This window comes from Lynx canadensis, chromosome A1 (assembly GCF_007474595.2).
Source record: "Lynx canadensis isolate LIC74 chromosome A1, mLynCan4.pri.v2, whole genome shotgun sequence".
Classification (NCBI taxonomy): Eukaryota; Metazoa; Chordata; class Mammalia; order Carnivora; family Felidae; genus Lynx; species Lynx canadensis.
This window is the reverse complement of record NC_044303.2, coordinates 136162485-136180285: the sequence shown is the minus strand read 5'-3', so window position 1 is coordinate 136180285 and position 17801 is coordinate 136162485. Positions and strand designations below refer to the sequence as shown.

The 17801-nt window shown below is 40.1% G+C and overlaps 2 protein-coding genes across 3 annotated transcripts in view; one reads left to right on the top strand and one right to left on the bottom strand.

Moving 5' to 3' along the window:
- CCDC125 (coiled-coil domain containing 125) overlaps window positions 1-17801 on the top strand; it is a 31056-nt gene that overhangs the window by 6021 nt on the left and 7234 nt on the right. Inside the window, exons 2-9 of the mRNA XM_030322344.2 lie at window positions 1581-1930; window positions 4463-4521; window positions 5980-6066; window positions 6846-6923; window positions 7619-7704; window positions 14239-14321; window positions 15886-16001; window positions 16745-16852. Coding sequence (XP_030178204.1) covers window positions 1621-1930; window positions 4463-4521; window positions 5980-6066; window positions 6846-6923; window positions 7619-7704; window positions 14239-14321; window positions 15886-16001; window positions 16745-16852 — 927 coding nt within the window. The 5' untranslated portion in view covers window positions 1581-1620. The remainder of the gene's footprint in view (window positions 1-1580; window positions 1931-4462; window positions 4522-5979; window positions 6067-6845; window positions 6924-7618; window positions 7705-14238; window positions 14322-15885; window positions 16002-16744; window positions 16853-17801) is intronic.
- CDK7 (cyclin dependent kinase 7) overlaps window positions 2722-17801 on the bottom strand; it is a 61404-nt gene continuing 46324 nt past the window's right edge. The window contains exon 12 of one of the 2 annotated variants that reach the window (XM_030322373.1): window positions 2722-2888. In XM_030322373.1, the coding sequence (XP_030178233.1) occupies window positions 2824-2888 (65 nt within the window). In that variant the 3' untranslated portion in view covers window positions 2722-2823. The other variant, XM_030322403.1, reaches the window with a different exon arrangement.

Below are 17801 nucleotides of genomic sequence, written 5' to 3'. Positions count from 1 at the left end.
TCTTTGTCTTACTCCCTCTCTGTCCCTTCCCAACTCATGCTCTGTCTCTCTCTCAAAAATAAAGATGAAAAAAAAAACCAATAAAAAATGAATCTTGAGAAAAGGATGAGATATTTCTAAACAACTACAGCAAAACAGCTATTCTGAAATGCCTGGTGGTGAAAGTTCTTCCTGTACTACTGTGTACAAGAGAACAAGGCTGAGCATTTAAGGTGCTCTGCAGCCAACAGGTAGGTGCCTACAGTGGTCCTTCGTCTCCACATGGGGAGGGCTCAGGGGTGGTAATTTCTCTGTAAGGCATTTTTATCTGGAATGTTTTCCTCTGGGAAGAAGGGCAGGCAGTTAGCTTCCCAGTATTCAGGTTGGAGTCTTGCCGAGGTGACTATTTTTCTGCCCTACAGGAAGGGAATTTGTTTATTCCTTCATTCACCTTATTTAAAAAGTATTTATTGAGCTCTGATTACGTCTCAGATACTGTTTTCAGCATTGGGAATGCAGTGATGATCCCAGTGATGGACCTTACTTTCCACTTTGGGCCATCTTAAGCAGGTTTGGGCTCTGGCAGAGGAAAAGTTTTAGGTCGCTCGGCCTTTTGAGAGGCATCATAGGCAGGGCAGAATCACCTTTGGCTTTGCTAGGCTCCCACTTTTGTACTACCTCCTGCCTTTCATGGTGTGACTTGAAAAATGAGTAAAATATGGAGGGGTATGTTAGAAGGCCCTAAGTGCTAGGGGAAAAATAAATCAGGGAAGGAGGAGGAGGAGGAGTTTGCAATTTTAGATCTGGTATCAGTCACTGAGGTGTCACTGAAGGAAAGACCCATAGGAGGTGAGGAACCAGTTGAGCAACTGTCTGGGGAAGAGTGTTCCAGCCAGAGGGAACCCAGCTCTGTGCCAGGAACGCTGGGGAAGCCAGCCAGGGTGGCCAGCCTAGGAGGGCATGCAGTCAGAGGCGAGCCATCGAAAGGACTTTGACTTCTATGCTGTGTTGTGAAAACAGTGGAGGGCCTTGAACACACAGCCTGATAAAGAAAGAGAGGGGGAACTTCCTTCCCACCTATCATCGTCTCAGGTACAAAAACCCTGCTGTGTCTGCAGAAAAACAGAAGATGTTCCCATAGTACAGAGGGCTACAGGATAGGCTATAAGAGCCATGAGCACCTGAAGTGCACGCAAGGCCATGAAGGGACAGGGGCAGGGTGCTCTATGTACTCCCTGCAAGTTCCGTTTTGCAGGGATTCCCTGAATTTCACGTAGCTCCTAGGCTGGTGAAAACCAAACCCTTTCTCTTTCCTTGGCAAAGTCTGATTTGCTTTATCCTGATCAGTAGATTACTGGATTCAGTAAAAGGTTTTCCTGCTTCCTTACACTTCACTGCAGTCTTTGAAGTAAGAGGCTGATCATTTCCTACCTAAAAAGTCCTTAAATGTTAAACATCTTGAACCGGATTGCAAGAGATGTTTGTGTGCTGATGCATCACTGGGATAGTCGTGCCTGTATAATAGCGAAAGAAACTTTTCTCCCCTCGAAACCCCAACTTTATTATACTGATGGTTTTTAAATTGTTTCTCTTAACCACAGATACCCTGTTTTTCCTTATGTTAAATACGGCATCTGGCTGATGAGCAGGGTGGTGAGGCCGCCGAGTGAGGCAGAGGTGCCGACCTGGGAAACCGAGGACGATGACATGGCAGAAGGCGACTTAGGGTATGGCCTCGGGAGAAGGCCCAGCAGTATTTATGAAGTGCAAGTTTCACATCTGTCTACATCTAGAAAAAGATCGGATGGAAAGAACTTTAGCCCTCCCCCCTTTCCAGGAACGAGGGAAGAAAGAAGTGGTGCCATTTTTCAGTATTCCAGGTGTAAGAGCTCCCAAGATACACACCCTGAAGAGTCCAGCACTTCCCACCACAGACGACAAAGTAGCACTGGTAAGAATGCCTCGATCCCTCTCCCTCCTTCTTCTCCCCTATGGATTTCATCAGTGCCTTCACCCGTGCAACACATGACAATAGGTCACTGTAGTGGATTTTGAGAATTCATCTTTATTCACCTCTTGGGATTGGTGATAGTACAAAAGTAACTCATGTTTTCATTTCCAAGTATTGCACAAATTGTGAACTACAGTAGTTATTCTGCATTAATACAGATATGTTAGTGATATCAGTGATTACCTACCTTGCTTTTGTGGGTGTGTGATTTAGTGGTGTGCGTTATCTTTTTTTTTTTTTTTTTCTTATTCAAGTATTTATTTGGTACCTGTTAGGTGCCAGGGGCAGTTCTAGGCTCTGGGAACAACATTAGTGAACAAAATAGTCTCCATGTGACCGTTCACATTCTAGTAGAGGAGAGAAAAAATAAATCTCCCAGTAGTTAAATGCAGGCATAGTGAGTATCTGGAGGGGTAGGGGCATGCTATTTCAGGCAAGGATCAGGCCAGGGTCACCTCTCTAAGGAAGTGGCTTTTGAACACTGGAGTGAACTGATGCCCAAGCCTGGTACTTATCTGGGGAAGGAGTATTCCAGGCAGAACATGTATGCTTCTGGTTATTTTAGGAATGTCATGAAGTCCTCCCTCTAAAAATTAATCTTTTTTAAAAGTAACTTTTATACCCAATGTGGGGCTTGAACTCCTAACCCTGAGATCAAGCGTTGCATACTCCATTGACTGAGCCAGCCAGGTGCCCCTCAAAAAATGAATCATAATTTATCATAACCCAAAATCAATTATGCCATTTATTAAGGAAAGAACAAAATTCAGAATCACATTGTGATAGAATGTTACAACTCCAAAATGGTTGGGAGTCCAGGGGTGACTCCATGCCTACATGGTGGCACAGCTTTTATCTGGCTGAATCTTTTGTAATCCATGTTGTAAAACTTCCCCCACTAGAGTGGAACAGACACAAATTAGAACAACATGAAAATAATGTAAGAAACATGGTTTTAGATTTGCCAAAAGCATGTAGCAGATGGGGATTTTATCACCATCTTTCAGAATCCTTCTTGAAATTAGCGTGGGATTATTTATATATTATTCTTTTAATTCCTCATCACGTATAGAGGATGGGTTCTGCTTTGCAAGCAAGATGTTGAAAACAGTACATGATGCTAAAATACCTTTATAAAAATATGAGGAAACCACTGGGATATAAATATGTAACAGTAAAAGTATGAGCTCCTGTGTTGTTGGGTTACAGACTTTTATCTCAAATTAGCCTGATCCTAGGTAAGGATATTGTATTGGTTTCTTATTGCTAATAGGTCATTTCCAAGTCACCACAAATTTAATGCCTTAAAAATTTTAACACAAATTTATTATCTTACAGTTCTATAGGTCAGAAGTCCAAAATGGGTTTTACTGGGCTAAAACCAAGTTGTTGGCAAGGCTGCATTCCTTCTGGAGACTCTAGGGGAGAATCCATTCCTGTGCCTTTTCCAGCTTCTAGAGCTCACCTGCATTCCTTGGCCCATGGCCGCCATCCTCCATCTTCAAAGGCAGCAATGGCTGTTCAAGTCTTTCTCATACTGCTTCACCCTGACACTGACTCTCCTGCCTCCCTGTTTCACTTATAAGGACCCTTGTGAGTACAGTGGGGTCACCTGGATAATCCAGGTAATTAATTTAATCCAGTCCTTAATTTAATTACACCGAAAAGTCCCTTTTGCCATGTCTGTCCAGGTTCTGGGGATTAAGATGTGGGCATCTTTAGGGCCCTTGCTCTGCCTACCACAAGGATTACTACAACGCAACATGTCATTGCCAAACCAGTGTCACTTGTCCCTCCTTGGAGCCCCTGTCATCAGAGTAAAACCAAGATTTAGGTTTTGCGTTGGAAACCGCCATAGTGAAAGTTCAGAACAGCAAAGAAAAAAATTGTTTCGAGAAGTTTTTAATGTCCCTCAAAATACTCTAAAAAATCTTGTCTTCCTTTTACTTCTTCTTAATCTTCTTGCTTGTAATTTACCACTTTAATGTTTTTCTATTGCCAGTGAGACCACAATGAAAATGAAGCTCCTGGGAAGCTCAGTTTAATGTGTCAATTGATCACATTAAGGAGAGAATAATTGAAGTTACAGGAGACTTCTAGTCATTCTCCTTGGAAAGAAATTAAATTCAGGTTATTTCTTAGATATTCATATCACTGTATTGATCAAACTTAAGCCAAACACCAAAATTTATTTCACTCACCAACATTCATGTTTTTAAGTACTGTTTTGCATGTAATAATTAACCAATTCGTTAACAACAGTTTAGTAGAGACTCCTTTTTTTAAAGTCTTTTTATTCAAAAGTATGTGTCTTTTCATTTGTGAAATGTTTTAAGCTACCTATTTTTACCATTATTTGGTTTGTTACAGTTCTTTCCTCTTGGCACAAAGCTGCATTTGATATTTTATAAACAGGTGTGCTGTATTCTAGTTAAAGAATGTATTGAAGTGTTTTTTTTTCCCCCTTAATAGATTCTAATTCAGAATTGTCAAATGTCGAATTAAAGCAACGTCTTCATGATACTTTAGAGGTAAGTCCTGTGGCTTCTATAAAAATTCTCATGAGGCACTTGGGTGGCTCAGTCGGTTAAGTGTCTGACTTCAGCTCAGGTCATCATCTCACAGTTCATGAGTTCAAGCCCTGCGTCAGGCTCTGTGCTGACAGCTCAGAGCCTGGAGCTTGTGTTGGATTCTGTGTCTCCTCTCTCTGCCCCTCTCACACACTCTCTCAAAACTAAATAAACATTAAAAAAAAATTCTCATGAGAATATAGCCCACTGATGGATATTTTAAGTAATGCTAAAATTGTATGGAAGGCAATGTTGGCTTTCCACATATTCTGCATGAGCCACAGTGTAAAGCTCATAACTTTCAACTGGCCTCCTGTTTCTTATCCTCATCTCTCAAGAAAGCTTTTTACGTAAACATGCCCTCCAATTCACCTCTCACCCCTAATCTTTCATGACTTCTCTAATCTGCTCCTGGAGAGAACAGTTATAAACTTCCTTCCATCTGTCTTCCCTGTGCGTGAGGCTTGAAATAAGCTGACTTATTTTAACCTCTTTGAAATCAGAAGACCAGAGAGTATTCTAGGTGCTCTGAGGCCCTGCTGGCAGTAGGAATTTCTATGTGGGGTCCCTGTCTTTTGGGAAGGAGGAAGCCCATCTTAGTGTGTGTGTGTGTGTGTGTGTGTGTGTGTGTGTGTGTGTGTGTGACTTCTGGTGAAAGCTACCATTTTCGTTTTCTAGGGCTGCTGTAACAAAGCACCATAAATAGGTGGCTAAAACAACAGAGATTTGTTCTTAGTTCTAGAGGCTAGCAATCTGAAATCAAGATATAAGCTGGCCATGTTCCCTCTGGAAGGTCTAGAGGAGAATCCTTCTTTGCCTCTTCCTAGTTTCTGGAGGTTGCCCCTGACAATCTTCGCATTCCATGGCTCATAGCCACTTCACTCCAGTCTCTGCCTCTACTGTCACGTGGCCTTCTCCCCTTTGTGTCTGTGCCCACATTTCCCTCGTCTTAGGACACCAGTCATTGGATTGAGGCCTATATAATCCAGTATGACCTCATTTTAACCTGATTATATCTGCAAAAACCCTGTCTCCAAATAAGGTCACATTCATAGTACCAGGAGTTAGGATTTGGGCATATCTTTACTTGGTGGGGAGGACAGTTCAACCGATAATAGCTACTATAGCTTTGTGGATGATCATGTGCTTATTTTTGTGCTCTAAAGATTTTTTTCAGATTATTAGCTGTGTGGTCTAGAAGGATAAAAGCAAAAGATTTGGACTTTTAGTTACAACTGGATAGTAAGAGTCTCAGTGTAAAGACTGCCTGGGCCACTTATGAACAGTGGAGGAATTTCAAACCTCTTTTATAAGGCCAAAGTGCTTAGAGACAGTGCACACTGAGCTTACATGTAAACTGTCCACATTTGGGGTTGCACATCTTGCAGATGGGTAGACTAATCTTACTTCTCTCCTTAGGAGGTAGAAATTTTAAAAACTGAACTTGAGGCGTCTCAGAGACAACTTGAGGGTAAAGAAGAAGCACTGAAAATTCTTCAAAGCATGGTAAGAAGTTATTTTTAAATTTTTAGGTAGTATGGTTTTATCTTTTAAAACAAGAGCGTCTATGCTTAAAATAGCTTTTTTGAAGGCGTAGATTTTTTTAAAACTTTTACTGAGGTAAAATTTATATACCATAAATTTTCACTTGCTTTCAGCATACAATTTATCCTTACTGGAGTTGGATAACCATCTCTAATTAGACTAACCAGTCTAATTCTAGAACATTTCCCCAGTATTCCCCAGAAGGAACCTCTAATCCATTAGCAGTCCCTCCCCATTCCCATCCCCAACCTTAGACAACCAGTCATCTCACTGTCTTTTGGATTTGTCTTTTCTATTTCATATGAATGGAACGATACATGTGTCTGGATTCTTTTAGTTAACATGTTTTTGAGGCTCCTGCATGGTGTAGCACGTGTCAGTACTTTCTTCCTTTTTATTGCCTAATAATATTCCACTGTGTAGATATACATTTTGTGTATCCATTCACCAGTTAATGGGCACTTACATTGTTTCCTCTTTGGGGCTGTTATGAGTAACACTGCTCTATTTGTTCATGTACCAGTCTTTGTGTGGAAAGTTCATTCATTCATTCACTCTATTCATCAGGAGAGCTGAGCGAAGATCTGCTGACTTTTGAACTATCAAATTCTCCATAAAAGGTGGTCTCTGTGGAAATTCTCTGGTTTTCTACTGTCTTAGAATACAAATGTGAACCTTACTGTGCATAAAGGAGTGATGAGAAATTTAATGTATACTGGTATGATTTTTATTTTTCTTAGGCAATATTTGGCAAAGCCACAAGTCATACTCAAGTGATGCTTCAAAAAACTATGGAACAAAAGAGATCCTTGGAGAAGGTATTTGCCACTTTTAGTGTAGACTTGTTCAAACTACCAAGCTTTCAAATAGCATTTCCTTTAAAAACCACAAGACTAATGGATGTCTGTTTGTTGTGCTTTTTTATACAGTCCCGTCCCTTTTGGAACTTATAATCCAAAACATATTGTTACATGGGCAAACAATTAAGATTTCTTTTATTTCCTCATTTTAAGGTAGTAGGAAGCTTGACACTTACTATAAATTTTCTTTTCTTTTGCTCCTTCTCTGCTTGCTTGGCAGAGCCTGCCTCTTTCTGACCACCTCATTGTCATGAAAATAGTAGTAAGGAGTCACCTTGGAAGGTCTTGTTCTGTTCCTCCTGAACCCTCCCTCGATGGGAGTGTCCTGGGCTCACACTCCCAGGAATGGATTTTGCTTCTGGGTCTGTATAGGTTGGGGGTAGGGGTGATGAGGAATCTAGGTTCTGAGAAGCAAATTTTGAAGCTAAACAATGTGAAATTTTTCTCATAGTAAGTAAGCTTTGGCAAAGCTCTTCTTGAGTGCTAAAGAGGCATGTTGTACGTGTTTTTAAATGTCATAAACTCTTTTTGAATAATTACTCTTTAACCTATTTCTGTTAAATGATTAAATGATTTATTTCAGCTATTTACAATGTCCTGAAATGATTTATTTGTAGTAATTTTCCATGAAAAGTCCTATTTTCTTTCTATAGGAAATAAATGCCTTGCAATGGGAAATAGAATTTGATCAGAATAGATTTAAAAATATAGAAGAATCATGGACCCAAAAATATGACAGGTTTGTATATTTTTATTCTGTACTTTTTCTTTGGAAATTTCTAAAGTGTGTATAATTTATTTATGTACATTTTTATTGTTTTAATATTTAAATAATCTCTACTCCCAATGTGGAGCTTGAACTCATGACCACAAGATCAAGAGTTACATGCTCTTTCGATGGAGCCAGCCAGGCACCCCATAAAGTGTGTATAATTTAAATGTAGCTTAGGCTTTCTTTTCTCCTTCTCTGAGCTGTGAATATTATAAAATTCTTACTGCTTATCCACTTCACTGTTCCATATTTTTCTGTTAGTATTATCTTTTTATATAATATAAATAAACTATATTTTATTGGGCTTAATGCCCACAGTACGGTTTGAACTGACAACCCTGAGGTCAAGAGTTGCATGCACTCACTACCAACTGAGCCAGCCAGCCGGGTTCCCCTATAAACTGTATTTTAAAAAGCAATGTAAGGGGCACCTCGGTGGCTCATTCTGTTAAGCGTCCAACCCTTGATTGTGGCTTAGGTCATGATCTCACTGTTTGGGAGTTTGAGCCCCACATCAGGCTCTACGCTGTGAGACTGGAGATCCCGCTGCTTGGAATTCCTCCCCTCCCCGCCCCCCACCTCCACCCCTGCTCTGCTATTCTGCTCAAGCTTGCACGTGCTCTCTCTCACAAAATAAACTTAAAGAAAAAAAAAACTTTAGGGGCGCCTGTGTGGCTCAGTCAGTTAAGCATCTGACTTTGACTCAGGTCACGATCTCACACTTCATGAGTTCAAGCCCCGCATTGGGCTTTCTACTGTCAGCCCAGAGTCCACTTTGGATCCTTTGTCCGCCTCTCTCTCTACCCCTCTTCCGCTTGCACGGGCGTGCTCTCCCTCTCAAAATTAAATAAACATTAAAAATAAAAAGGGCACCTGGGTGGCTCAGCCAGTTAGGTGCACAATTTCTGTTCAGGTCATGATCTTGCAGTTTGTGGGTTCAAGCCCCACATCAGGCTCTATGCTGACAGCTCAGGGCCTGGAGCCTGGTTTGGATTCTGTGTCTCCCTCTCTCTCTGTTCCTCCCCAACTCATACTCTGTCTCTCTGTCTCTCTCTCTCAAAAATAAATGTTAAAAATAAAAATAAAAAAATTTCCATTTGCAACTACATGGATGGAACTGGAGGGTATTCTGCTAAGTGAAATTAGTCAAAGACAAATATCATATGACTTCACTCATATGAGGACTTTTAGAGACAAAACAGATGAACCTAAGGGAAGGGAAACAAAAATAATATAAAAACAGGGAGGGGGACAAAACAGAAGAGACTCATAAATATAGAGAACAAACAGAGGGTTACTGGAGGGGGGATGGGCTAAATGGGTAAGGGACATTAAAGAATCTACTCCTGAAATCATTGTTGCACTATATGCTAACTAATTTGGGTATAAATTAAAAAAAAAATAAAATTAAAAAAAATGCTAGGCAATAAAATAAAAAATAAAATAAATAAAATAAAATAAAATATAAAAAAAACTTGGGGTGCCTGGGTGGTTCAGTCGGTTAAGTGACCAACTTCAGCTCAGCTCATGATCTCATGGTTTGTGAATTTGAGCCCCATGTTGGGCTCTGTGCCTGGAGCCTGCTTCAGATTCTGTCTCCCCCTCTCTCTGTCCCTCTACTGCTCACATCCTGTCTCTGTCTCTCAAAAAAAAATGAATAAATGTTAAAAAAAATTTAAAAATAAATTAAAAAATAAAAAAACTCTGGGGCACCTGGATGGCTCGGTTGTTAAGCATCTGACTTTGGCTCAGGTCATGATCTCCTGGTTGGTGGGTTTGAGTCCCACATTAGGTGAGTTCTACCTCTCTGTCTCTGTCTTTCCTTGTGCCCCTCACTTATTTGCTCCCTCTCTCTCTCTCCCTCTCAAAAACAAAAACCAAAAACAACAACAACAAAAAATTTTAGGGGTGCCTGGGTGGCTCATTTGCTTAAGCATCTGACTCTTGGATTTGGCTAAGGTCATAATCTCACGGTTCATGGGTTCGAGCCCTGCCTGTGTCAGGCCCTCTCCTGATAGCATGGAGCCTGCTTGGGATCTCTCTCTCCCTTTATATCTGCCCCTCCCCAGCTTGCTCTCTCTTTCTCTCTCAAAAAATAAACATAAAAAAATAAAAAGTAATGTAAGAGCCATGTTTTCCAAGTTATTTTATCATTGGCATTTGTTTTTCATATATCTTTTAAGCAATTTTTATTAGTATGAATTTATTTAGTAACTTTATTTTTTAATTTTTTAAAATCTTTATTTTTGAGAGAGACAGCGACAGAGCATGAGCAGGGGAGGAACAGAGAGAGAAGGAGACACAGAATCATAAATAGGCCCCAGGCTCTGAGCTGTTAGCACAGAGCCCGACGCAGGGCTCGAACCCACGAGCTGCAAGATCACAACCCGAGCCGAAGTCAGACGCTTAACTGACTGAGCCACAGGCGCCTCTATTTAGTAACTTTAAATTATAACATATACATAAAGTCAGTCACTGATAAACTGATTTGGTATCTGGGATTATAGATGGCTTTAATACCTAATTTTTAATTTATTATTAACTTTTAGTCTGAGATAACATGTATAGAAAATTTGCAAGAATAGTACAAAGAAATCCTGTATATCTTCAAGATTCTCCAAAGTAGAACTCTTTACCACATTTGCTTTAACATTCTGTCTTCTTTATAGTTACATATGTGGATACAGATAGATATCTGAGCCATTTAAGAGTAAGTTGCATATAGGCCTCATTATTCTAAATACTTCAGTTTGTGTTTTTTAAAAAGGGACATACTCGGGCGCTTGGGTAGCTCAGTCGTTTAAGCGTCTGACTCTTGATGTCAGGTGGGGTCATGACCTCCCAGTTCGTGAGTTTGAGTCCTTTGTCGGGCTCTGTGCTGATTGCTGGGAGCCTGCTTGAGATCCTCTCTCTCCATCTCTCTCTGCCCTTTCCCTGCCCATGTTCTCTCTCTCAAAATAACTTAAAGAAATAAATAACAATTAAAAGGGACATAACTCTGTCATAACCATAGTAAAACGATCAAAATTAAGACATTAACCTAATACTCTATTTTTTTTAAAGTTTGAGAGAGACAGAGAGAGTGAGGGAGGGGCAGAGAGAGAGAGAATCCCAAGTAGGCTCTGTGCTGCCAGCACAGAGCCCGATGGAGGGGTCTGAATCCACGAAGCCCTGAGATCATGACCTGAGCTGAAACCAAGAGTCAGAGGTTCAACTGACTGAGCCACTCAGGTGCCTCCTAATATTCTTGTTTAACCTACAGTCCTTATTTAGTTTTGCTAATTATCCTAGTAATACATACCCTTATATCAAAAGAAAAAAAATTCCTGTGTTCTAGGATCCAGTCCAGAATCACGCATTGCATTTGGTTGTCATATCTAAACTTCCGTCCCCTTTAATCTGAAACAGCTATGAGGAGTAAGGAGGGCGAAGGAAGGGGAAAACATCTGGAACATTTATGAGTGCTTCTTTGTCCTTGACATTTTTTGAGGAGGACAGGGTGGTTATAGAATATACTACATTGGAGATGTCTGGTGTTTCTGAATTCGATTCAGGTTATGCATTTGGGGCACTATTACTACTGAAACAATGTGTTATTAGTGCATCATATCACGGAGCCTGCAATGTGGATTTGTCCCGTTCCTCGCATGTGAATATTGACTATTTGGTTAAGGGGTGGTATCTGCCCTCATTTTCCACTATAAAGCCATTATTTTCCCCCTTCTGGTTAGTAAGCATCTTGTGGGGAGATGCTGTGAGATTATGTGATTAATCGGATTTTCACCCACTAGTTTTACATCCACTGCTTATTCTGCCTGAAGCAGTCATTACTATGACGGTTGCCAAATGGTAATTTTCTAATTCTGTTATTCCTTCTATATTCATTTGCTGGCATTTTAAGAGCTTTTTTCCTCCCCCATTTGTTTATACCAAAATGGATTCATGAATTCTTGCATTATTCAATGGGTTACTATCATAATTTCTTTTTTGCATACAGTTTTCCAACTTCAGTCAATGGGAGCCCCTTCAAGCTGGCTCCTGTGGCTTTCTGACACCTCCCTGTTATTGTTGGAGCACTTTCTTGCTTTCTGGTACAAGAGGTAATAGGCCACTATGCTTACAATATTGGCATCTTTCCAAGGATTCCTGGTTCCTTTTAGCGGGGAATGGTGTTTAGAAATCAAGATCTTAGTGCTAGGTGTGCTTATGGCTACTGGAAGTCATTGCTAAGAGGTCCTCTGAGAGGACGACTGGAAATGCACACGCACACACTGACATATACATCTACCTCTTCATCGCTCTCTGTTCAGAACCCTTGAGTTCACACCCATATCTTCAATTGCAACCCACCACCATAGGGTGCATTTGAGCCTTGCTCATTTCCATATTTGTAACTTCCAGTGAGAAACCTGGCTCTTTTCACCCAATGTTTACTTATTTGTTGTCATAGAATATGCAGAAAGTAGCTTTAGAATTGCTAATACACACCATTGCAAAATCAAACCTACTAACTAGAGTTCAATATTTGTTTGCAGTTTTGTTTCTCACCTGAGGGGATCCAGTCAAAACAAGTGTTCAAAACTGACTTTAGTTTTTTTTCTCTTTCTGTGGTTATACAATTCATTTAAGTTCATTTGTTTTTATCTATATTCTGTTTTAGAGTTGTTTCGTCATCCTTGTTGATTTATTTATTCGTCTGATCTATTTTTGATCTTATAAAACACTGACATGCTTCCAAAAGTCAGAACTATTCTGAGGTATACTCAGAAATGTCATTCTCCCACCAGGGCCCCTACCCCATTCCCAACCTGCCATCTTTCCTTCCCCTCACTATCTATATAGATAACCAGTTACTGTTTTCTGATTTATCATTCCTCTGTTTCTGTTTGCACAAATTGGCAGATATGTTTGTTTTCTTATTTCTCCTTCTTTCTTACACCAAAGAACAGCTGACTGTACATATTCTTTTGCACTGTTTTTCCTTTTTTTTTTTTTTTTTTTTTTTTTTATTTTTTTCAACGTTTATTTATTTTTGGGACAGAGAGAGACAGAGCATGAACGGGGGAGGGGCAGAGAGAGAGGGAGACACAGAATCGGAAACAGGCTCCAGGCTCTGAGCCATCAGCCCAGAGCCCGACGCGGGGCTCGAACTCACGGACCGCGAGATCGTGACCTGGCTGAAGTCGAACGCTTAACCGACTGCGCCACCCAGGCGCCCCCTGTTTTTCCTTTTTAACAATATATCCAGGAAACCAATCCATTGTGTGGATGTGCCATAGTGTACTCAACTATTCTCCCATATATAGGCACTTAGATTGTTTCCAGTATCTTGCGGTTGTAAACAGTGCTGCAGTAAACAGCTTTGACATACATATTTTTGTGTTGTTGGGAGATGTACTTCTGATGTAAATTCTTAGAATTGCTGGGTCAAAAGTTCAATTCATATGTAGATTTATTAGATGTTATCAAATTCTTGTCTGTAAGGTTTGTACCACTTTGCATTCCTACTAGCAATGCATAAAAGTGCCTCCTCAAGAGAAAGTCATAAATCTTAACTTATGCCAATTTAATAGTGTTGTCTTGGTTTTTGTATTTTGTTTTCGTGGCACAGAATCCAGAAAATTCTGATTCAAACACCCAGATTTGCACCTGTCAGTAGACTGCCTTTTAGGATATTCTTCAATTAAGCAGAACTAGCAAAAGAGGTTTTATTATGAAGTCTGCACAAAAAGAGAGTGAACCAGACAGCAAAGCATGAGCAGGAGAGGGGCAGAGAGAGGGGGAGAGAATCCCAAGCAGGCTCAGCACTGCCTGCGCAGAACCTGATGCAGGGCCCAATCTCAAGAACTGTGAGATCATGACCTGAGCCGAAATCACGAGTCAGACACTCAGCTGAACCACCTAGGCGCCCCTAAATTTTTATTTTAAGTAGGTTCCACACCAAATGTGAGGCTTGAACTCATGACCCTGAGATCAAGAGTCGCATGCTCTACTGAGCCAGCAGCCCCCCTCCTTATTTTTATTTTTTAATTTGAGATACTTCTGATTCTTTCTCAGATGAGTATACAGAAGGGTTAAGAGTATGTCCAGAATCTTACCACGCTCTAAATTGTTTTTGTTTTGTGACACATATAAGTTCTAGCTTGTTTTGAAGTAGGAAAAATTTTATCTGGGTTTTTGTTTTCTGATTATGGGATACAAATATTCTCATTCAACAATGAAATGTTAGGGGTGCCTGGGTGGCTCAGTTGGTTGAGCGTCCGACTTCAGCTCAGGTCATGATCTCAGTCCATGAGTTCGAGCCCTGCGTCGGGCTCTGTGCTGACAGCTCAGAGCCTGGAGCCTGCTTCGGATTCTGTGTCTCCCTCTCTCTCTGCCCCTCCCCTGCTCATGCTCTGTCTCTCCCTGTCTCAAAGATAAATAAAAACATCAAAAAATTTAAAACAACAAAAACAATGAAATGTTAATGTTTTAGTTATTTGGAGAGTACTTTTTTTCCAGGCTAAACTGTGAAAATGCAGTCCTCAAGGAAACTCTGAATGTGAAAACAGAAGAAATTAAAATGCTGAAGTCGGAAAATGCACGTAAGTGAAGAGCGTTATTTTGATGATTGCTTAAGAATATGTTAAAATATCAGTTTTAGTGTCCTATGTTAAGAACATACGTATCAATAGACAAAGTGCTATTATTTAGAAGTAACGTACTTCCAAGAAATGCATCATTACGTTTTTTTTAATGAAAAAATTCTAAGATGAAATTCACATATCAAAATTAACCATTCAAAAGTAAATAATTCATAACACTCACAATGTTGCGCAATTATCTAGTTCCAAAAGATTTTCATCACTCCAAAGTAAAACTCTGTATCCAGTAAGCATTTCTCCCCATTCTCCCGTTATCCTTTTGTTTTTCTACTCAGTGTAAAACAAAATGGTAGAGCACCTCATATTTGAGAAACCTAAGTACATGTTTTTTGGGGGGGACATTAGTAGGAATGTATTCTAATAGTATTAAGGCTAATACTAGCACTCTTGTTTTTTCAAGATACTGACTGACTACAGACTTGAAAGTTTTTACCTATATGTGTGTACACACACACCCCTTATGTAATAAGTCACCTTATGACAAAAGTTAATAAAAGAATATTAAGATATCTTAAGAATATATTTCTTAAGTTTATTAACTTATTTTGAGAGAGAGAGAGAGAGAGGCAGAGAGAGTGAATCCCAGGCAGGCTCTGCAATGTCAGTGCACACCCCAAGGTGGGACTTGATCCCACGAACCATGAGATCATGACCTGAGCTGAAGTCGTACGCTTAACTGAGTGAGCCACCCAGGCGCCTCCAAGATGTTTTAAGAATATTAAGATGGCATCAACTTTTTATATAATTTTAAGAGATGTGTTGTTTTTTCCTTCTTAGCAGAAACTGTTTCAAAGTAGTGGCTTGAAGGAGACAAAGTTCTAAATCAGGTCATGGGCCTGAGAGGGGCACTTTCTGTAGTCTAGTAAGTGAATAGTGGCAGAGCTCCTGGGTGAGAACTGCACAGAGAAAATGGTGCTTCTCCATACCTGTGATTAGAGCAGATGGGAGATTTCACCCGTGTTAGGTTAGTTCAGGAAAGCAGCAGCCTATAACCACATCCACTCCCTCTCTACCACCTCACTCTGCAACAAGTCGGGGAGAAGTCATGATTTTCTGTTCCAGGATATAGTAGGACCGCTCTTGTTATAAATGGTTGAGAACTTGTGAAAACTCATAATAGAAGTCTAATAGAGTTTGGATAGCTGGTCCATTTGACATGAATGCATGAGCTCTCACCATCTGGTGGTCTCAAGATCTAGCAAGTGCAAATAATTTGCATTTGTATGTTCTTTGAAAATCCTACAAATTTTCTTTGAGCAAATGAAGACCAGACTTTGGACACTTCCACATTAAATACAGTAACATTTCATCTAATGTTAAGTATCTGTCATCTCGTTTGATACCCACTATTTTATCAGATTTTCTGGCTGTGCTGTTCTGGTAGGCAATGTCTACATATGCACTGCTTGTAAGAAGTGAGTGTATGATGTTGGTGTAACCAGTAGCTTAGGTGAGGCCGGAGTCAGACTGCATAACTAACACTCTCTTCTTTGGCCCTTCCTAGTTTTAAATCGACAGTATTTGGAGGCCCTCGCCATGCTGGAGATCAAACAGCAGATGGCAGCTCAGGAACACAAGTGCCGTGATAAATGTGGTTTTACAGAGGTTTCAGGTCTTGAGGTAGGTAGGCAGGTATGAAAGATGAACAAGAGGGAGATTTTCTACTTTCCTTTTCCCCGTCACCGTCTGCGACATGTTCTAGAATAGCACTATACTTAGCAATTTGAGACTGAGGGTAAGAGAGGCCCATTGGTTTCCCCAGGACAGTGCCTCAACCTTACTGGTACCATGCATTACATTCTGGTACACTAGGACATGTGCTGGCCACTTCCTGCCCCATTTCTTATTTTTATAGTTTTAGCATAAGCTGTGTTAGCTGTGTCTCACATGACACAATCACAAGTATTTTTTTAGAAATGGAGGGATGATTATTTTCCTGACATATTAAAATTCATTCATCATTTTTAAGCATGCACCTCTCCCTGGTGGGAGCTGGCAGGAGTAAATGCTGGGCAGCCAGGCTAAGCTCATTCACAAATCGACAAGGTAGATTTTAATATTACTTCAAGTTCCTGGCAAGGATTCAGAACATAGAAACTGGTGCCAATTTAGAAGTTTTGGAAAAAGAAAAGAAGCAAGGTAGAACTCCTTTATGGATTTGTTCCAAGTAGTAACATTCTTTCCTCATTTGTGGTTGGATCCTGAAATCTGCCTGTCAGTTTTCTTCTATTTTTGTTTCTCTTTCCAATTTCTTTGAATTGCATGCTCGAATATAAATGTGCATGTGTGTAAGTGCCCTTGCGTTTGTGTGCAGCTAGGTAGTGCGACCCTCAGTAATGGGAGTAATGTTTTCGGGTTTAAAGCTTGCTGTCCTCGGAGCCTGCCTTTGCCATGGTCCCGGAGGGAGTCCCTGTGCTTGTGCCAAAATGGCGGCATCGGCTCGGAAAATGCTTCTTAAGCTCAAACAGGAGGTAAGTACCATATTATCAAAACACTAAAAGCTTTTTTTTTCTCTATTAATAGAAGGGAAATATCTGCAATAATTAGCTTCCTTTTAGCAGTCACTGGCTGTGGAACTTTTATGTGATAGAATTACTTAGGCTTACTTTCATGTGATAGAATTAACGTACAAACTGGATTTTATTTACATGGTTCCAAAATACAAATAGTACTTGGCATGATACTATGGCAACATAAAGTTGTTTGCCTAAGTTTATAGTTAACATTTCCTAAGTTTATGTTTCTTTTCTCTATAAATGGTCCCCAAATTACTCTATTTATAATTAGAGGAAAAAGCTCATGCTTAAAATCACTAGGATCCACAACACTGATAAATGGGGAGATTAACATGAAGCTTAGCAGAAAAACAGCAAGGTATACTGAAGGGACCTTTGTACCAGCCAGACCTAGGTTTGAGTCGTAGCTCTAGTATTTTCTACGTGTGTGGGTTTGGACACATATGTTAAAACAGAAAATAATAACTAGTTATTGGGCTGTTTTGCGGAAATAGAAGAGGCAGACATTTAATGTTTAGCACTGCACCATGCAGGTGCTGGCACTTAAATGACAGCTGCCATTATAGTTAATTATAATAACAAATACAAACATGGACCATAATTTTAAAAATATTTTACCTTTATTGAAGGTATGGAATTTCAAGTCTTCAGACATAGGAAAAATAACAGCTAAAAATTAGCAGTTCATTAAGACAAGCATAAGATTACAAAGATCAGTCAGGGTCAGTTATGGCACATATCTAAAAGGTGACATTCATAATTATTTTCAGTGATACTGTCTAGACTGGCCCAAGGCAGAATGGAAATGCAGCCTTTGGCATCCTCCCTTCTTACTTGTTGGGCAGGACACACACAAGGCCTTTCTGTGGTAATGAGGTAAGGTCCAAGAAGTGGATTAACAAGG